This window comes from Rhinoderma darwinii, chromosome 7 (assembly GCF_050947455.1).
Source record: "Rhinoderma darwinii isolate aRhiDar2 chromosome 7, aRhiDar2.hap1, whole genome shotgun sequence".
In the NCBI taxonomy this organism is placed as follows: domain Eukaryota; kingdom Metazoa; phylum Chordata; class Amphibia; order Anura; family Rhinodermatidae; genus Rhinoderma; species Rhinoderma darwinii.
In genome coordinates, this window is record NC_134693.1 from 79,353,543 (window position 1) to 79,376,666 (window position 23,124).

At 41.0% G+C, this 23,124-nt stretch overlaps 1 protein-coding gene across 5 annotated transcripts in view; it reads left to right on the forward strand.

The window, feature by feature from the left end:
- The window catches only part of MEI1 (meiotic double-stranded break formation protein 1), a 957,414-nt gene that overhangs the window by 98,704 nt on the left and 835,586 nt on the right, over positions 1-23,124 (forward strand). For all 5 annotated transcript variants that reach the window (XM_075833602.1, XM_075833600.1, XM_075833605.1 and 2 more), the window contains 2 exons: positions 2,559-2,689; positions 2,765-2,879. In XM_075833602.1, the coding sequence (XP_075689717.1) occupies positions 2,559-2,689; positions 2,765-2,879 (246 nt within the window). The remainder of the gene's footprint in view (positions 1-2,558; positions 2,690-2,764; positions 2,880-23,124) is intronic.

The following is a 23,124-nucleotide window of genomic DNA, read 5'->3' on the forward strand; positions in this document are numbered from 1 at the left end:
ATTATACCAAACAGGTTATAATGATCATCATTTTCATATGTAGGTTGAAACACCGTAATTAACTGTAACAGTAACATCTTGTAGGAGGCTTAAAACTGGGTGAGAAACCGCCAAACTATGCTACAAAGGGGAGGTTGTAGAAGACCGTTTCATGTCAGAGGGCCAGCATGATAAGACTGAGCACAGCAACAAGTCACACGGTAGCTATACTACATCAGCAAGGTCTTTACTAGGCAAAGATTTCAATGCAGACTGGGGTTTCAACATGCGCAGTTCAAGCTCTTTTGAAGAAGCACAAAGAAACAAGCAACATTGAAGACCGTAGACGCAGTGGTCGGCCAAGGAAACATAGTGCAGCAGTTTAAAGACACCTCATGCCTACTTCCCTTTGAAATCGGAAGATGTCCAGCAGTGCCATCAGCTCAGAACTGGCAGAAACTGGTGTGACTCAGGTACGCCCGTCTACTGTTTGAGGAAGTCTGGCCAGAAGTGGTGTTCATGGAAGAATTGCGCCCAAAAAGTCTCTGATGTGAAAACAAGGCCAAGCGACTCAAGTATTCACGAAAACATAGGAACTAGGGTGCAGAAAATGGCAGCAGGTGCTCTGGACTCATGAGTCAACATTTGAAATATTTGGCTGTAACAGAAGGCAGTTTGTTCGTCGAAGGGCTGGAGAGCAGTGCAATAATGAGTGTCTACAGGCAACAGTGTAGCATGGTGGAGGTTCCTTGCAAGTTTCGGGCTGCATTTCAGCAAATAGAATTGGAAATTTGGTCAGGATAAATGGTGTCCCCAATGCTGAGAAATACACGCAGATACCAATCTTTCATGCAAAACCATCAGGGAGGCCTCTGATTGGCGCCAAATTTATTCTGCAGCAGGACGATGCCCCAATAATACAGCCAATGTCCAGCGGAGCGTAACTGGAAAAAACTGGGCGCCATAGCAAACATTTGACAGGGTCCCCCTCCCCTGTGTACCACACACAGCCTCCCTTGTACATAGTGCCCCCTGTAGATAGTGCCATACAGCCCCCCTGTAGATTGTGCCATACAGCCCCCTGTAGATTGTGCCATACAGCCCCCCTGTAGATTGTGCCATACAGCCCCCTGTAGATTGTGCCATACAGCCCCCCTGTAAATTGTGCGATACAGCCCCCTGTAGATTCTGCCATACAGCTCCCCCTGTAGATTCTGCCATACAGCTCCCCTTGTAGACAGTGCCATACAGCCCCCCTTGTAGATAGTGTTACCCCTCTTGTAAATAGTGCAATACAGCCCTCCTGTAGATCGTGCCCCCACTTAACCCTTGTAGATGGTGCCATACAGCCCCCTCTTGTAGATAGTGCTCCCCAAACAAATAAAATAAAAAAATTGTAGTCACCTAGGCCCTGTTCCCGTGATGCATGGAGCTGCTCCACAACATCCTCTGCACGGAAGCAATCCTCGCGTAGGCTTGCATGATCCAGTGATGTCATCACGTACGTGGCCTGTAGCCTTGTAAATGGCAGAGCAGAGAGATATTTTCCTGCTCTACCACAGGATTCAATGGTATCTGCATCCTAAGGATGCAGATACTATTGAATGTTATGTCGCTACCGCTGAAGCAACCATAGCGGCTGCTGGCAACGCCACCGGGTATGGGGGTTCCTTCATGCCGCATACACCATAGCAGCCTCTATTGCTGCTACGGCGGTAGTTACGCCATAGTGCTGTTGTGAAGGTTACAGGAAAATATAATTACTAGTGAGTGTAATTTTTATCTTTTTCTTCCCTATTGACTGAAACACAATTCTGACCATCAGGCAGGAAGCAACAGAACCTCTATAAGTGTGTGGTGGGCAGTGTTTACTAGAACGAAATTGCTAAATCTCTTGTAAGAGAATATAACACATTTGCAACTCTCGGCTTCTTCCAATTGTTCTCGGAACACTATAAGGGTATGTGCACACGATAACTGCATTTACGTCTGAAATTACGGAGCTGTTTTCAGGAGAAAACAGCTTCTGAATTTCAGACGTAATTTCTCGTACTCGCGTTTTGCGGGGCGTCCATTACGCATGTTATTCGGATCTGTTCTTCATTGGATTCAATGAAAAACTGCTCCAATTACGTCCCAAGAAGTGTCCTGCACTTCTTTGACGAGGCTGTTATTTTACGCGCCGTCTTTTGACACCGACGCGTAAAATTACAGGTCGTCGGCACAGAACATCGTAAGACCCATTGAAATGAATGGGCAGATGTTTGCCGACGTATTGGAGCCGTGTTTTCAGGCGTAATTCGAGGCGTAAAACGCCTCTATTACGCCTGAAAATAGGTCGTGTGAACCCAGCCTAAGGTTGGGCTCAAACCTGGCGTTCTTGCATTTTATGTTTAAGTTGCGAAAAACTTTACAGTATTTGCCTACGGGAAAAAAATATTCTGCAACTCAAGAACCACAGAAATCTGTCTGCAATGCAGAATATTTCTGTTATAGGCATACCTTGAAATTTTCCGCAGTGTTATTTATTGTATAGTAGTGAAGGTAATGTTGTTTCAAATTATTATAATATATTTCAGGCTTACTAAAACAGCTTTTGAATGTGGATCAGTTTGTGGCAGTGATAATGAATGTATCTATATGGAACAATGATTCAGAAAATACCCCTTCTTTACATGCACAAATGCCTTTGCCGCTTGTCTTGAAAAAGGTATGTATTCAAAATTACCTACAGAAACCAAAACTATGTGCACAAAAGTCCTGCCTAATGTGTCTTTTATTGTAGATTTTGCTATCCAGAGAAGAGTTTTTACAGATTGCAAGTACACAGTGTATTGCCGCAATTCTTGTGCATTTTCCAGCTAAGTATGCACCCTCCTTTATACTTGCTGATATTCCAGGTAATTTATCAATGTATTACATGCTCCATGTTTATTGTGAAATTAGAATGAATTAACTGTAACTAAACTGTTACTTACGTCAGGGCCCTCATTACTGCCATGTACATCTTAGTGACAACAACTAGTGACCTTCACCCAGGGGTGAACCTAGCCCGTCTGCCGCCTGAGTGTTCTCATTCCTAGCTTTACACATCAAACACGCAATATATACATTTTTTAAATAGGAAAACATTTGATGTTTATTTGTTAGGCCCTGTTTACACAGAGTATTTTGACGAGTTTTTGGGCGCGGAAACCGCTCCGCAAAACTCGTCAAGAACCGGCCAAAAATGCCTCCCGAGAAAGAAGGGACATGCCCTATCTTCGCACGTTTACGCCTCTGACCTCCTATTGACATCAATGGGAGGCAGAGAAAGAGTTTTTTGCCCGTAGCACTCAATGGCCGTGAGCGAAGAACGTGGTGAAAATCGCGGCAAACTACGTGCAGGAAGGACAAAATCTGCCTCAAAATCCCAAACAGAATTTTGAGGCAGAATTTTCCTCCTGCAAAAAACATAGCCTTAAAGTGCTGTTTGAAGTATGGAAAATATTTAAAGAATTATTCTTACTGCCAATCAGTGCAGTGCAAATAGTACGGTCTGCACTGCACTGCCCCATATCTTTCCTCGGCAGCCAGTTTCATTGGCGGCGTCACTCTCTGCAATTACATTCAAGCCAGCCCAGGACGGATCGCACTTATCGCTGTTTTGAATCGGCACGTCCTGGGCCGGTTTCTTTGCTCTACCTGCTGTATTGTTGTGGTCTGCATGTGCTGGCTCGATGCAAGTGGTGGATTAATATGATCTTAGGCCCTGGGCTGTGCACAAGTTATGGGCCCACATCCTACACGTAAGTCTCCCCTACATGTCAAAGTACATCACATGCCACTCTGCAGACTGCCTCTTATCCTGATCATCTGCTGCCACTCACACTTCCCCACAGCCCCCACCACAGTAATGTACATAGATTGTAAGACCAACATTACCAATAATACCCCCATACTGTTACTGAATAGTACCCCATACTGTTACTGAATAATACCCCATACTTTTACTGAATAATACCCCTATACTGTTACTGAATAATACCCCCATACTGTTACTGAATAATACCCCCATACTGTTACTGAATAATACCTCCATACTGTTACTGAATAATACCCCCATACTGTTACTGAATAATACCTCCATACAGATACTGCATAATACCCCCATACTGTTACTGAATAATAACTCCATACTGTTACTGAATAATGCACCCATTCTGTTACTGAATAATACCTCCATACTGCTACTGAATAATACCTCCATACTGTTACTGAATAATACCCCCATACTGTTACTGAATAATACCCCCATACTGTTACTGAATAATACCCCCATACTGTTACTGAATTATACCCCCATACTGTTACTGAATTATACCCCCATACTGTTACTGAATAATACCCCCATACTGTTACTGAATAATACCCCCATACTGTTGCTGAATAATACCCCCATACTGTTGCTGAATAATACCCCCATACTGTTACTGAATAATACCCCCATACTGTTACTGAATAATACCCCCATACTGTTACTGACTAATACCCCCATACTGTTACTGACTAATACCCCCATACTGTTACTGAATAATACCCCCATACTGTTACTGAATAATACCCCCATACTGTTACTGAATAATACCCCCATACTGTTACTGAATAATACCCCCATACTGTTACTGAATAATACCCCCATACTGTTACTGAATAATACCCCCATACTGTTACTGAATAATACCCCCATACTGTTACTGAATAATACCCCCATACTGTTACTGACTAATACCCCCATACTGTTACTGAATAATACCCCCATACTGTTACTGAATAATACCCCCATACTGTTACTGAATAATACCCCCATACTGTTACTGAATAATACCCCCATACTGTTACTGAATAATACCCCCATACTGTTACTGAATAATACCCCCATACTGTTACTGAATAATACCCCCATACTGTTACTGAATAATACCCCCATACTGTTACTGAATAATACCCCATACTGTTACTGAATAATACCTCCATACTGTTACTGAATAATACCCCCATACTGTTACTGAATAATACCCCCATACTGTTACTGAATAATACCCCCATACTGTTACTGAATAATACCCCATACTGTTACTGAATAATACCTCCATACTGTTACTGAATAATACCTCCATACTGTTACTGAATAATACCCCCATACTGTTACTGACTAATACCCCCATACTGTTACTGACTAATACCCCCATACTGTTACTGAATAATACCTCCATACTGTTACTGAATAATACCCCCATACTGTTACTGAATAATACCCCCATACTGTTACTGAATAATACCCCCATACTGTTACTGAATAATACCTCCATACTGTTACTGAATAATACCCCATACTGTTACTGAATAATACCTCCATACTGTTACTGAATAATACCCCCATACTGTTACTGACTAATACCCCCATACTGTTACTGACTAATACCCCCATACTGTTACTGACTAATACCCCCATACTGTTACTGAATAATACCCCCATACTGTTACTGACTAATACCCCCATACTGTTACTGAATAATACCCCCATACTGTTACTGACTAATACCCCCATACTGTTACTGAATAATACCTCCATACGGTTACTGAATAATACCCCCATACTGTTACTGAATAATACCCCCATACTGTTACTGAATAATACCCCCATACTGTTACTGAATAATACCCCATACTCTTACTGAATAATACCCCCATACTGTTACTGACTAATACCCCCATACTGTTACTGACTAATACCCCCATACTGTTACTGAATAATACCCCCATACTGTTACTGAATAATACCCCCATACTGTTACTGAATAATACCCCCATACTGTTACTGAATAATACCCCCATACTGTTACTGAATAATACCCCCATACTGTTACTGACTAATACCCCCATACTGTTACTGAATAATACCTCCATACTGTTACTGAATAATACCCCCATACTGTTACTGAATAATACCCCATACTCTTACTGAATAATACCTCCATACTGTTACTGAATAATACCCCCATACTGTTACTGAATAATACCCCCATACTGTTACTGACTAATACCCCCATACTGTTACTGAATAATACCTCCATACTGTTACTGAATAATACCCCCATACTGTTACTGAATAATACCCCCATACTGTTACTGAATAATACCCCCATACTGTTACTGACTAATACCCCCATACTGTTACTGAATAATACCCCCATACTGTTACTGAATAATACCTCCATACTGTTACTGAATAATACCCCCATACTGTTACTGAATAATACCTCCATACCGTTACTGAATAATACCTCCATACTGTTACTGAATAATACCCCATACTGTTACTGAATAATACCTTTATACTGTTACTGAATAATACCCCCATACTGTTACTGAATAATACCCCCATACTGTTACTGAATAATACCCCATACTGTTACTGAATAATACCCCATACTGTTACTGAATAATACCCCCATACTGTTACTGACTAATACCCCCATACTGTTACTGAATAATACCTCCATACTGTTACTGAATAATACCCCCATACTGTTACTGAATAATACATTTATACTGTTACTGAATAATACATTTATACTGTTACTGAATAATACATTTATACTGTTACTGAATAATACATTTATACTATTACTGAATAATGCCCCCATTCTGTTACTTAATAATACCTCCATACTGCTACTGAATAATACCTTTATACTGTTACTGAATAATACCTCCATACTGTTACTTTATAATACATTTATACTGTTACTGAATAATACCTCCATACTGTTACTGAATAATACCCCCATACTGTTACTGACTAATACCCCCATACTGTTACTGACTAATACCTCCATACTGTTACTTTATAATACATTTATACTGTTACTGAATAATACCTCCATACCGTTACTGAATAATACCTCCATACTGTTACTGAATAATACCCCATACTGTTACTGAATAATACCTTTATACTGTTACTGAATAATACCCCCATACTGTTACTGAATAATACCCCCATACTGTTACTGAATAATACCCCATACTGTTACTGAATAATACCCCATACTGTTACTGAATAATACCCCCATACTGTTACTGACTAATACCCCCATACTGTTACTGAATAATACCTCCATACTGTTACTGAATAATACCCCCATACTGTTACTGAATAATACATTTATACTGTTACTGAATAATACATTTATACTGTTACTGAATAATACATTTATACTGTTACTGAATAATACATTTATACTATTACTGAATAATGCCCCCATTCTGTTACTTAATAATACCTCCATACTGCTACTGAATAATACCTTTATACTGTTACTGAATAATACCTCCATACTGTTACTTTATAATACATTTATACTGTTACTGAATAATACCTCCATACTGTTACTGAATAATACCCCCATACTGTTACTGACTAATACCCCCATACTGTTACTGACTAATACCTCCATACTGTTACTTTATAATACATTTATACTGTTACTGAATAATACCTCCATACTGTTACTGAATAATACCCCCATACTGTTACTGACTAATACCCCCATACTGTTACTGAATAATACCTCCATACTGTTACTGAATAATACCCCCATACTGTTACTGAATAATACCCCCATACTGTTACTGAATAATACCTCCATACTGCTACTGAATAATACCTTTATACTGTTACTGAATAATACCTCCATACTGTTACTTTATAATACATTTATACTGTTACTGAATAATACCTCCATACTGTTACTGAATAATACCCCCATACTGTTACTGAATAATACCCGCATACAGTTACTGAATAATACCCCCATACTGTTACTGAATAATACCCCCATACTGTTACTGAATAATACCCCCATACTGTTACTGAATAATACCCCCATACTGTTACTGAATAATACCCCCATACTGTTACTGAATAATACCCCCATACTGTTACTGAATAATACCCCCATACTGTTACTTAATAATACCTCCATACTGTTACTGAATAATACTCCCATACTGTTACTGAATAATACCCTCATACTGTTACTGAATAATACCCCCATACTGTTACTGAATAATACCCCCATACTGTTACTGAATAATACCCCCATACTGTTACTGAATAATACCCCCATACTGTTACTGAATAATACCCCCATACTGTTACTGAATAATACCCCCATACTGTTACTGAATAATACCCCCATACTGTTACTGAATAATACCCCCATACTGTTACTGAATAATACCCCCATACTGTTACTGAATAATACTCCCATACTGTTACTGAATAATACTCCCATACTGTTACTGAATAATACCCCCATACTGTTACTGAATAATACATTTATACTGTTACTGAATAATACCCCCATACTGTTACTGAATAATACCCCCATACTGTTACTGAATAATACCCCCATACTGTTACTGAATAATACCCCCATACTGTTACTGAATAATACCCCCATACTGTTACTGAATAATACCTCCATACGGTTACTGAATAAAACTACCAAACCATGATCACATATTACTACAACATTGTGTCAGAAAAAACTCACCATACTGTTAGTGAATAAATCACACTATATATAGACCAATATTACCACTATACAGTGACCTTATAGAGGTAGATGCCAGTTATACACAAGATATCTGCAGACCATATAAGTGATTACAGTATAGTTATGTCGAGTGACTATTGTGGCAAATTTAAGTTTTTAAAATTTGTATACTGCTTTTTTTTGGTAGGTTCCGCTGGAGGGTTTGGACTAGATTCATTGGACTACTCCGATGATCTACTTTAAAAAAAAAAAAAAAATGGTGAAAAAGGGTTGCATGGGGGAGTTTAGATTTCAATAAAAGTTTTTCTTGTCTATTTTTTTTAATACTTTATTATGGCCTTGGTAATGGCTGCTGTCTGATTGAGAGCGTCCATTACTAAGAAGGGGCTTAGTGTTATCCAGTAAAAAGGCTATCACTAACCCCTATTATTACCCCGGTTCTCACTGCCGCGAGGGGAGTACGATCCAGTACCTGACCATCTGAAGCGACGGTAAGGCAGCAGGGCGGTCACAGGCTGGTTTTACCAGGCTAGGAAGGGATAAAAAACGTGGCCCTTCCCACCCTGGTGATGCTAGGCTGCAGCTGCTTTATTGTATCTGGCTGGTTGTGAAAAATAGCGGGAACCCCACGTCTTTTAAAAAAAATACATAATAGAAAAAAAATGACGTGAGATCCCCTCCATTTTTCATAATCAGCCAGATACAATAAAGCTAGCAGCCTAGCATTACCAGGGTGGGAAGGGCCATGGTTTTTGGCCATTCCGAGCCTGATAGTTCCAGCCTGCAGCCACGCCAGTACCCGCCCTTCTCTTCAGACGGTCGGGTACTGGATCGTACCCAGCTCTTGTCGGTACTCCTGGTGGCGGTGGGTACCGGGGTAATAATAGGGGTTAGTGCTAGCCTTATTACTGGCTAACACTAAGCCCCTTCTTAGTAATGGACGCTCTCAATCAGACAGCTGCCATTACTAAGGCCGTAATGAAGTATTAAAAAACAGAGACATAAAGAAATTTATTTTATTGAAATGACAACTCTTCCACACAATCCACTTTAACCATTTTATTAAAAAAAAGAAGAAATAAAGCTTAAATCAGCGAAGTAGTCCAACGAATCTACGACGTAGTCCAAATGGTCCAGCGGAACCTGCAAAACAAAAATTAGCAGTATGAAAAATAAAAATAAAGTTGGCTGCCCCCACAGACGTACAAACATATGAATAAATAGCTATCTTCGGAAACATATTAAAATAATTAGAAAAATTAGGCCCATAAAATAAAACATATCAAATAAAAAATAAATAAATTAGAACACCTTTCTTTTAACCCCTTAAGGACGCAGCCTTGTTTTGGCCTTAAGGCTCAGAGCCCATTTTCCAAATCTGACATATTTCACTTACTTGGTAATAACTTGGGAATGCTTAAACCTATCCAAGCGATTCTTAGATTGTTTTCTCGTGACACATTGGGCTTTATGTTCGTGGTAAAATTTGGTCGATATATTCAGTGTTTATTTGTGAAAAATTGCAAAATTCAGAGAAAATTTTGAAAAAATAGCATTTTCTGAATTTAAATACATCTGCTTGTAAAACAGACGGTTATACCACCCAAAATAGTTACTAGTTCACATTTCCCATATGTCTACTTTAGATTGGCTTCGTTTTTTGAACATTCTCTTTCTCATATTTTTAAGAAAATTCCAAAAGCTTTTTGTTTAAGGTACCAGTTCAGTTCTGAAGTGTCTTTGAGGGGCCCATGTATTAGAAACCCTGATAAAACACCCCAATTAAAAAAACTAGATCCCTGAAAGTTTTCAAAACGGCATTTAAAACGTTTTTTAACCCTTTAGGCATTTCACAGGAATTAAAGCAAAGTGGAGGTGAAATTTGCAAATTTCATTTTTATTTCTGAATTTCAATTTTATAAATTTTTTTTCGTAACACAGAAGGTTTTACCAGAGAAACACTACTAAATATGTATTGTCCAGATTCTGCAGTTTTTAGAAATGTCCCAAATGTGGCTCTAGTGTGCTCGTGGACCAAAACACAAGCCTCAGAAGCAAAGAAGCACCTAGTGCATTTTGGGGCCTCTTTTTTATTAGAATATATTATAGGCAGCATGCTAGGTTTGGAGAGGTGTTGAGGTACCAAAACAGTAGGAATCCCCCAGAAATTACCCCATTTTGGAAACTACACCCCTCAAGGAATTCATTTATGGTTGTTGTTACCATTTTGATTCCCACCGTTTTTTCACAGTACGTATTTGAATTGGGCTGTGAAATTAAAAAAAATGAATTTTTTTCCAAAAATGTCATTTTTTTATCAAAATTTCTTATTTTCACAGGGAACAAAATACCCCATTTTGTTGCCCAATTTCTCCTGAGTGTGGCAATACCCCATTTGTGGTAATAAACTGCCGTTTGGGCCCATGGGAGGCCTCAGAAGGGAAGGAGCGCTTTGTATTCTGTGGAGTGCAGATTTTGCTGGATTGGTTTTCGGGTGCCGTGTCGCATTTGCAGAGCCCCAGAAGTCTCAAAGCAATGGAAACCCACCAGAAGTGACCCCATTTTGGAAACTACACCCCCTCAAGGAATTCATTTATCGTTGTTGTGACCATTTAGACCCCACAGTTTTTTCACAGAATTTGATTGAATTGGGCTGGGAATTAAAAATGTTTTAATTGTTTCCAATAAGATGTCGTTTTGGCTCAAAATTTCCTATTTTCACAAGGAATAAAATACCCCATTTTGTTGCCCAATTTGTCCTGAGTGCGGCAATACCTCATTTGTGGTGATAAACTGCCGTTTGGGCCCATGGGAGGGCTGAGAAGGAAAGGACCACCATTTGGCCTACTGGGGATTTTTTGGTGCGAAGTCATGTATGCAGAAGCCCCTGAGGTACCAGTACAGTTGAAACCCCCAAGAAGTGACCCCGTTTTAAAAACTACACCCCTTAAGGCATTTATCTAGAGGTGTAGTGAGCATTTTGACCGGAGACATACACCCCATAAACTGTAATGTGGGTTCTCACGGGTATGGCAATACCCTCAATGTGGCTGTTATCAGATGCCTGGGCATGCAGCAGGGCTCTGAAGGGAAAGATGAGGGGATAAGCTGTGCGGAGTGCATCAGGGTAAGTAAAACTGGGGTAGATTAAAAATCAAAGGCTGTATGATAAATTTTAAACCCCTTTCATACAGAGCTCTGGTTTTTCGGGACACGTGTCACATTGATATATTGTGTCCTCCCTTATCCCCCTGCTTCCAGAAGTACTGGGTGCGGGGGGCCACGCGGGGGGTCCTGGCCCCTAAAGATTAGTTTCTTGATAACCACCTCTTGAAATTCCAGGAAAGTTCCCGTCTGGCCTGTACATCGACGTAGCATGTACACATTGTACAATGCCACCTGTATGATGTGCCCGGCCAGTTTCTTATACCACACCGCATGGCGCTGTAGGGCTTCAGGACTTGATCTGACAAGTCCATCCCTCCTATATACCTATTGTAGTCTAGGATGCAGTCTGGTTTGGGGGTGGCCTTTCCTTCATATATCCTAAATCTGTAGGTATACCCTGATGAACTCTCGCACAGCTTATACATCTTCACGCCATACCTTGCCCTCTTACCCGGCAGGTACTCGCGGAATTGAACCCTCCATTTAAAATGTACCAGGGACTCATCAATAGAAATACACTTCTCGGGTATGCTTGGGAAAACCGGGCACTGAAACGGTCTAATAGGGGTCTCCGTTTATACAAACGGTCACAACTGGGGTCATCTCGGCGTGGGCACGGCTCCTTATCAGTATAATGTAAGAAGCAAAGTATTGCCTAATTTTTTTTTTTTTTTTAGGCTTACAGTTCAGTTCTGAAGTTGCTTTGAGGGGCCCAGATATTATAAACCCCTATCAAACACCCCATTTTAGAAACTAGACCCCTCAAAGTATTCACAACAGCATTTAGAAAGTTTATGAACCCTTTAGGTGTTTCACAGAAATTTAGAGCAAAGTAGAGGTGAAATTTACTTTTTTTTTTTGTCAGAAAATCCTCTTTATACCATTTTTTTTATAACACAAAAGGATTTATCAGAGAAACGCAACTTAATACGTATTGCCCAGATTCTGCAGTTTTGAGAAATATCCCACATGTGGCCCTAGTGCAGTAATGGACTGAAGCACCGGCCTCCGAAGCAAAGGAGCACCTAGTGGATTTTGAGGCCTCTTTTTTTATTAGGCACCATGTCCGATTTGAAGAGGTCTTGTGGTGCCAAAACATTGGAAACCCCCCAAAAGTGACCCCAATTTGGAAACTAGACCCCTTGAGGAATCCATTGTAGTTTTCTTGGGGTGCATGCGGCTTTTTGATCAGTTTTTATTCTATTTTCAGGTGGCGTGGTGACTAAAAAACAACAATTCTACTATTGTTTTTTTATTCTATTTTTTTTACAGCGTTCACCGTGCGCTATAAATGACATATTCACTTTATTCTGCGGGGCGATACGATTACGGCGATACCAGATGTTTATAGTTTTTTTTATGTCTTATGGCGTTTGCACAATAAAATACATTTTGTAAAGAATCATTTACTTTTTGTGTTGCCTTATTCTAAGAGCCAGAACTTTTTTATTTTTCAATCAATAAAGCCGTGCGAGGACTTATTTTTTGCGTAACGAACTGTAGTTTCGATCAGTACCATTTTTCGTTGCATGCGACTTTTTGATCTCTTTTTTTTCCATTTTTTGGGAGGTGAAGTGACCAAACAATTGTGATTGTGGTACGGTTTATTATTATTTTCTTTTACGGCGTTCACCGTGCGGGATAAATAACGAAATAATTTTGTAGTTCAGGCCGTTACGGACGCGGCAATACTAATTATGTATAGTTTGTGTTTGTTTATATATTTTTATTAATAATAAATTACTGATAAGGTTAAAAGGGGGATTTTTACTTTTAAAACTTTTATTTTCTTATTTTTACACCCCTTAAGGCATTTATCTAGAGGTGTAGTGAGCATTTTGACCGGAGACATACACCCCATAAACTGTAATGTGGGTTCTCACGGGTATACCTTTTTTTTTGCTTTATTACTTTGTCCCACTAGGGGACATGAGGGCAGGAGGCCCTGATCGCTATTCTAATACACTGCACTACATGCGTAGTGCAGTGTATTAGAACTGTCAGCTACTCACTGACAGCAAGCATAGTGGGTCCTGACGTTGTCAGGACCCACTAGGCTTCCGTCTATGGCATAGCCGGACACCATTGTTTGGTGTCCGGTTGCCATAGTCACCATCGCCGGCCGCTATCGTGTAGCAGGCCGGCGATGACAGCTTAACCCCTAAAAAGCCGCGATCTCTATAGAACGCGGCTTTTAAGGGGTTAATCAGCGGGGACACAGCGATCGGTCCCCGCGGTAGGAGCTGCGGCAGCTGCTGTACGAGACAGCAGCTGTCACATCTCCTGTATGTGTCGGGAGGACGGCCGGAACGGCCGTTACTCCCGAGACGTACTATTAGGTCATGGAGCGCGAACGATACAGCTGTCATGACCTAATAGTACGTCCAGGAGCGGGAAGGGGTTAAAAGGTGTTCAATTAGTAAAGCTTTATTAGCCCTCTATTCTAGCCCATCTGCCTCCGTGTATGCAGCAGGTTGTCTTTCACCACTTTTTACTATCACAAACGGAACCAGGCAAGGCTCTCCCCTATCCCCATTAATCTTTGCCTTTCTTATGGAGCCTTTAGCCGAAAAAATTAGAAACTCCCCATTGATAGAGGGCATCTCCATTGGAAAATATGAACATCAAATTGTGTTATTCACGGATGATGTTATAATAATGTGTTCTTCCCCATATCTCTCCCACAAATAAACATTCTTCTGGAATTTAGTAATATATCTTATTATAAAGTCAACACAACAAAATCTCAGATCCCTAATATGGGACTCTCTCTTTAAAAACTGTTCAGTACCTCAAAAATAAATTTCCCTTTAAACAGGTCTCTAATGTTCTCCTCTATTTAGGCATTAATCTAACATTCCCTGTTTCAGACATTTTTGATCAAAACTATTTAACTGTACAAGAAAGTTGAAGATGATTTACGCAATTATAAACATCAGGGAGTATCTTGGTTAGGCAAAATTTCTGCAATTAACCCCTTCCCGACATTCACCGTATATATACGGTGCACGCCGGGTGGGGGAGTATGGAGCGGGCTCACGGGCTGAGCACGCTCCATAGGACAAGTGTGTCGGCTGTGTGTTACATCCGACACTTCCGGGTAATGAGCGTGATCCCGCTCGTTTAACCAGTTAAATGCCGCTGTCAATAGCTATTGACCGCGGAATTTAAATGATGAAAAACAGGAGGGCAAGCCCCTATAACATTCCAACGCCCCCCCCCCTGCAATAAAAAAAGCCCTCATACCGCTAAATCTATGGAAAAATGAAAAAGTTATGGCTCTCAGAATATGGCAACATAACTCAAATTTTGTTTTTAACAATCAGTTTTTTTCCTTTTTAAAGTAGTAAAACATTAAAAAAAAACTATAAATTTGGTTTCACTGTAATCAAATTGACCTGCAGAATAAGGTTAACATGCAGTTTTTACCGCACAGTGGACGCTGTAAAAACAAAAGACTGAGGAATCACTGTTTTTTTTTCCTATTCCTCCCCACAAATATTTTTTTCCAGTTTCCCACTACATTATATGGTACAATAATTGGTGCTGTGAAAATCTACAACTTTTCCTCCAAAACAACAAGTCCTTATACGACAATATTGATGAAAAAATAAAAAAGTTACGGCTTTTGGAAGGTGGGGAGGAAAAAACAAAATTGAAAATCCGAAAAATGGCTGCGGCAGGAAAGGTTTAAATTGCTGACTCTTCCCAAGATACTTTAAATATTTTGAAATGTCTTCATCTTTGTCCCAATCACATTTCTTAAAAAGTTACAATCCATCTTAATGAAATTCATTTGGGGGAAACTAATCCAAGAGTTAAAGCAGAAATTCTTCTTAGACCCCTACATGAAAGTGGAATAGGATGCCCTTCCATATTACAATATTATCAGGCTTCTATTGTAGATCAGCTAAAATTTCTATAGTTACAAGATCACTCTAAATGATGGATATCTATTAAATCTTGTTTTTTGGGGAAAGTTTCTATATTGAACACCCTTAGGGCAAGGCTCCACGTGGCGGAATTGCTCTGGGATTCCGCTGCGGACACTCCGCAGCGTTAATCCGCAGCGGACCCGTTTCTCCATTGCCTTCCACTTCTTTTTAGTAGGGTTCGTTTAGACGATGCAGAAAATTCCGCTGCGGAGCATAGGCTGCGGTGCGGAATTTGGTGTCCCCAGCATACAATGGATGTTGCGGACCTGTGGCGGACTGGTTGCGGACTCATTGCGAAAGTTCTCCATTGACTTCAATGGAGATTCAAAATTCCGCAATGAAGTCCGCAGATGTAATGTACATGGTTATGTGTGCTGCGGAGCGTATTGGTTTTTTAACATGACATTTCTTCATTCTGGCTGGACCTATGTGTATTTCTAGGTCTACAGCCAGACTGAGGAAGTCAATGGGGCTCCCATAATTACGGGTGACTACGTGTGTGCACCCGTAATTACAGGAGCGTTGCTAGGTGACGTCAGTAAATAGTCACAGTCCATGGTGCTGCAAGAGTTAAGCGATCGGCAGTAACTGTTTCAGCACCCTGGACAGTGACTACCGATCACAATATACAGCAACCTGTAAAAAAAATAGAAGTTCATACTTACCGAGAACTCCCTGCTTCTACCTCCGGTCTGGCTTCCCAGGATGACGTTTCAGTCTAAGTGACGGCTGCAGCCAATCACAGGCTGCAGCGGTCACATGGACTGCCGCGTCATCCAGGGAGGTCGGGCTGGATTCCGAAAGAGGGACGCGTCACCAAGACAGCGGCCCGTAAGTATGAATTTATTTTACTTTCACTAGGGAAAGTGCTGTCCCTTCTCTCTATCCTGCACTGATAGAGAGAAGGGAAGTACTTTCACCTCAATACGCAGCGGCCAGTCCGCATCAATTTACTGCACATTTTGGGCAGATCCGCGTCAGATGTGCGGCATTGATGCGGACAGTTGCGGAAGAAATACGCCACGTGGGGCCATGCCCTTACTGTTTTCTACCTGTATGACTTCCGCACATCCTACTGTTAAAGCAATTATGGACTTATGGAATCATTTATTAACGAAAAAAGAGTTGTTATAAGAATTCTAGTGTTTAAATGTTTTGGCACAAATATCTGACCTTGATATTTCTAACTGGATATCTAAAGGCCTACATACTGTATCTGATTTATGGAAAGATGATACACTCATCTCCTTCGAAAAATCTTACTCAACTATATACATTACATAAACATGATTTTTACAAATATTTGCAGGTTAGGCATGCACACTCCTCCTTATCCCTTTTTCTTCCTTCTACTAAATTACTTCTCCATAAATGGTTATCTTCCAGTTCTACTTTCAAAGGAAATATTTCCTATTGTTATAAACTGATGCTAAGCACTTACCCGAATGATTTGCACAATTATAAACAAAAATGGGAAAATTATCTTAATATCACTATTTCAGAACACCAATGGAATTTAGCATTTTCTGCTATTCCATTAACCGGTTAAGGACTAGGCTGTTTTACAGCTAAATGACCAGAGCAAATTTCACAATTTTGCTATGTGCTTCTTTAGATGACTATAACTCTGCAGGTGAATAAAGTTCATCTTTGAATTTTACACTCTTTTTAAAGGACAGATAGGGCTTTGTTTTAGTGGCATTTGTCAGTATATATCATTTTTATTTTTTTCTCTAAAGTGGGCAAAATTGGAAAAAAATGCAAGAATTTAGCAATTGCGTCAGTTTATGCTAGCATTTTTCACACATAGTATAGACCACGGACAAAATTAATCTCCTTTCACATTCTTCCACTTCTCCCGTGCATGGGGATACCAAATATATGTGCCTTATTTACTGTGCGGGCATGTGCCAGGGCTTGGCATAAAAGGAGGCTTTTTGGCCTTTTCGGTCCAGGAATTCTGCATTTGATTTTACAGCAGCGTACTATTTTCTGGGGGGCGTAATGCTGCTGAAACATTAGAAACACCCCATAAATGACTTCATTCACACAAGTAGACCCCACAAGGTTTTCTTCAAGGGGTTTATCATATTTTTAGAAAGTCCAGTTTTCTTCTGAAAGTTTCTTGAATAAGATGGATCAAAATAAAATCAGCGTTTTTTTAGCAAATGCGTCAGTTTAGGCTAGTATTTTTCACACACGGTATGGACCACTGACAAAATTCATCTCCTTTCACATTCTTCCACTTCTTCCGTGCATGGGGATACCAAATATGTGTGCCTTATTCACTGTGCGGGCATGTGCCAGGGCTTGGCATAAAAGGAGGCTTTTTGGCCTTTTCGGTCCAGGAATTTTTCATTTGATTTTATAGCAGCATACTGTTTTCTTGGGGGCGTAATGCTGCTGAAACATTGGAAACACCCCATAAATGACTTCATTCACACAAGTAGACCCCACAAGGTTTCCTTCAAGGGGTTTATCATATTTTTAGACAGTCCAGTTTTCTTCTGAATGTCTCTTGATTAAGATGGATCAAAATAAAATTAGCAATTTTTTAGCAAATGCGTCAGTTTATACCAGCATTTTTCACACACAGTATAGACCACGGACAAAATTCATCTCCTTTCACATTCTGCCACTTCTCCTGTGTATGGGGATACCAAATATGTGTGCCTTATTTATCACATAGAGAAGTAGGAGGGCGGACGATAGAAGAAGCTTATTTCACAAATCGCTTATTTTCAAAGCTGGTTTTACAAAACTCAACAGAGTTTCTATAACACTTCCAAAATATCTGCTCTTGAAGCAGAAATCCCAAAATATTCATCTAGGGGTATAATGTGAATTTATTTTTTGGGGTTTTCTAAAATAAGAAATTGCAGGTTTATGCAAATGGTGCTATCCAGCAGATGAGCTTTGGAAAACATCAAACATGACATCCACCCCCCACCCATTCCCTCCCTCACCCTTGGAGTAAAATCAGGGGAAAAATAAAAAAGTAATGTAGGGCAAATATATTTTCAACTAATTAACTAAAATCTAATAATTCAGAACAGTGTGGTATTTTTAAAAACATGGCTCAATGCACAGGCCTGGTTGCGAGGGACAGAAATATCGGGAATCTTTGCGGTGCCCGTCTTTTCTGCAGACGCGGCACTTTTTCTGGGGGTTGCTTCTGGTTGGTGTTGGGGGAATCCGACTGATGAAGTGTCTTTCAGTCAGTCGCGTGACATCCTCAGACTGGGGGCATATTCGGGTCTCCTGAACATCAAAAATGAGGCCTTCAATAATTTTTTCCTGGAAATCCAGGTATGTGTCTCTGCCTCTGTTTTTTTTGTAAAGCACAAATGAGTTGTGGATGGCCACCTGTAACAGATAAATGGCCACTTTTTTGTACCAGGTTTTAGTTTTGCGTTATACTAAATAGGGCTGTAAAACCTGGTCGCTTAAATCCACCCCCCCATGTACTTGTTATATTCGGACACGCTCACTGGTTTGTGCTTGTCCGATGTTGCCCCTCTTTCCCTCACTGCCACTGTTCCTGCGGTATGAATCGTGCTTAGCACATGCACATCTTTGCGATCCCTGAACTTGACCGCCAGCAATTCCTCAGATGCATAAGCACAGGAGTCCCCCTTTACCATGCGCTTCCCCACTAATTGCTGTGGAAAACCAATTCGGTTTTTGCGCATGGTACCACATGCCCCAGTCCTTGCAGAATGCAAATGCCTAAACTGGGGCACACTGGAATAAAAATTGTCGCAGTACAGGTGGTACCGCTTGTGAAGCAGAGGCTGCATTATCTCCCACACGATCTTACTGCTGGTGGAAAGATCAGGGGGCATCCAGGAACATTTATTGTGCGGTCCCGCCCTTCATAAATCCTGAAGGCGGTGGTATATCCTGACCCGCTATAAGCCTCGCGTAGATCCAGCTTTGTTAACATATTGGCCCCTATAGAAGAGTTCTGAGATGAGCTGCAAGGGGTATTTATTTTTGACTGTGATTTGGTTCAAATCTCGGTAGTCGATACATGGTTGAAGAGATCCATCTTTCTTCTTCACAAAGAAGAATTCGGCTCCGGCCGGGGAGGAAAACTTATAGATGAACCCTTTCTCAAGGTTCTTCTTAACGTAAGCAGACGTAGCCAGGGTCTCTGGCAGAGAGAGAGGATAGATTCGTCCACAAGGGAGTGAGACGTCCGGAACCAATTCAACAGGGCAATCATAGATGCGATGGGGGAGAGTCTCTGCTGCCTTGCTCAAGACTTCTGCAAAATTGGCATAATGAGAGGGCAGTGCGCAATGTCACTGAGGTAGTCGAAGAAAACCAGGACGAACCTGTGGCAGACAGTGATGAACGCATTTGGATCCCCATTGGAGCACTTCTGCGGATATCCAGTCGAGAAACGGAGCACGTAGATGAAGCCAAGGCAGGCCAAGCAGAATAGGGTTGATAGCTGTAGGCAAAACGAGAAAGGCAATCTGTTCAGAGTGAAGAACATTGACTTGTTTGTGTCAGCGGTTCAGTGATGGTCATAAGTAGATCGGGCAATGGTAGACCATTCACAGAGGCAACACCCAGGGGTCTCTCCAGAGGAATCGTGGGTAGCTGCAGGCGATCCACTAGACCCTGCTGGATAAAATTTGCATCCGCTCCAGAATCCAGATAGGCAGGGGAGGTGCGCGATCTTTCTCCAGAGACAATAGTTAAAGGAATAGATAATTTGGGAGAGGATTTGGCGCTGTGCGCCATTCCACCTAGGGTTGTCTCTCCAACCAACCACCAACCCGAGGTGCTGGAGTTTACCGGCTTTTTGTGGACATAGGCGCACAAAATGGCCTTTGAGGCCACAATACAGACACAAATCTGAAGAGCCTCTGCGCTGTTTCTTCTGTTTGGACAATTTGATTTTGTCCACCTGCATTGGTTTCTTTGGTGGGACGACAGGAGAAGGCAATAGGGGTCTCTGGAACGAGGGTGCCAGTCTGTAGAAACAAGCCAGGGCCTTGCCAGTGAGAAGCGAAATGATGAATTCTACCTTGGCCTCATCAGATGGAAAGAGATAAACACACAGTCTAAAATGGATGGTACATTGGTTAATGAAGCCTCTACAAGTTCTAGGAACTCCGTCATAGCCTGGCGGTAGAGGTAGTGAAACTGTGGATCCGTAACAGACAGGAGGGATAACATGCGGTGGAACAGCAGCATCCAGAGGAAGAGCAGGAGGAGGATCCAGGCGTGCATGCAGGTTACACACATGTGCTTGTATCACTTGGAACACAGTCTTAGGTTGACCAGCGGGTTCCATGGCCTGAGTGCACTGTCACGATGTAGGGGTATGTGGACCCACTAGGCCGATCCGCCGTAGTGGAGTGGCAGCTGGCCAAATCACAGTATATACAAAGTCTATGCAAAGTCCTTAGCACAAGGATACCTGTAAGAGTCCAGACAGAAGCAGAGGCTTTGGCACGGATGGATCTTGACGTGGCAGGTGGTGCCAGACGTGGCGGATGACACTAGATGTGGCAGATGATGCCAGATGTGGCGGAATCTGCCAGACGTGGCAGATGACACCGGGTGACTCCAACTAAAGGCTTAGACTCGGGAAACAATACAGCAACAGGAAGCAGGATATGGGAACACTGTGAGCAGGATAATACTAAGAGACCTTTTGCAGTACTAACATGGGTAGACAACAACAACGCTCAGGCAAGGAGAAAGAGGCAGAGTTATTTTTGTACAGGGGAGTGAGTAGGGATTGGGTAGGGAGCTTTTAGGTGCGCGATCTGGCCCTTTAACCCTAATCAGAGCAGGGCGGGGCAGGGAGACGCTGGCAGGATACCCAAGGTCTGTGGTCGCGGCCGTCGCGAGGTAAGGAACGGCAGCAGTCCGTGACCGCGGCTGTGACACATAGTAAGTCTATTGTAATCTTGTTACTATATTTTTAACACTTATTTGGTCTTGTTAGAGCTATTTCTTATGCCATACTGGTTATATATGTAAATTCTTACAATTTTTATAATAATGAATGTGAAATAATATAAAGGAACCACTCACCCATCCCAATATTTCCCAATAGGCATAATATACCAGCTCTTGCCGAAATGTTTCACATTTTAGTATCAAATCTCTAAGATATATCTAATCAAAGTAAAATTTTATTATTACCACCCTCTACTCCATACTTTACCTTTTCCCTGCATGCATATGTTATAAAATTGGTGGTATACACATGGTGGATTCAAAATATCCCTAGAGAGGAATTTTCTGTGTTCAATATTCTTCTGTATCCTGCTTAGACTGGCAGTGCAGTATTATGCAAGAATTGGTAATGTGAGTAATTTACAAAGTTTGTTACAAAGCCTCTGCTTGTCATGTCTCATGATAAAATGAAGGATGGCCAGCACTCCTAGGAAGAGAAAATAAATTAGAAAAAGAGGAGGGAGAGAGACAATTGGACAGAGGTGACTGCAACCAGATTATTTGGAGCCTATGCAGTATCGAATTTGGAAAGAGTATTTTTTTCTAGTATATTGATAACCATAATCTTTTGATGGGTGATCTCACAACAAAAATTTAGAAGCATAGAATTTTTAACATATTTATATTAAAAAAACAAAAATGCTGGGGTGCCTCATTACCGGGTGGATCACTTCATTTTCAACCTCCATGGGTAAGACTTGCTTCACTTATTCCCCTGGTGTTGCCAGGTGAATTTAGGTCTTCTTTTACGTCAGGCTATTTCAGGATACTTTTGCCCCTGATTTATGTCCTGGACCATGCAACAGAGTAGTTGGGTATAACTCTTTAGATGGTATTTACATATGTCAGTTAGCATGGTGATATTGAACAGAATGATGGCATAAAGTTACTTAGTACAATTTGTATGAGACAGTATTTACTCCATGTTTTTGATGACCAGCTAATAATAAGAATTTGCAGTGTTTAGCATCAATACCATGCCTGTGTTTGCAGGGTTAGACGACTGATCCACCAATTGACTTTCAATTTTTAGAACCTCATTGTGTTTTTATAGTTTGTGTCTTGATTATTGGATGTAATAAAAATTATATTTTTCTATGTTTTTGTGGCGTAATGACTCCTTATTCTTGTGTTCTATAATGCTATTTTGGAGTTTTGCTACTCTGTAGTGATGTCTTTGGAGGTGTTCGGACATAACCAAATGGGTGACACCTAACCAATTACCATACCTGTGAGACAACTTTGTTGTTAACCTTTCCACAGCAGCGGCCCCTGTCTGACTAAAGCTGGCGTGTGCATCTAGCCTTTACAGCAGTCACTCCATGTGCTGTCATACAGGTCCCATAGGGTGCTATATACTAGTATATATAAGATATTCTCTGCTAGAAGCAATGGTGATTGTGTGACTGTGAGCAAAATCACGCATGTGCTTGTCTGTCTCTGAGTGTGAA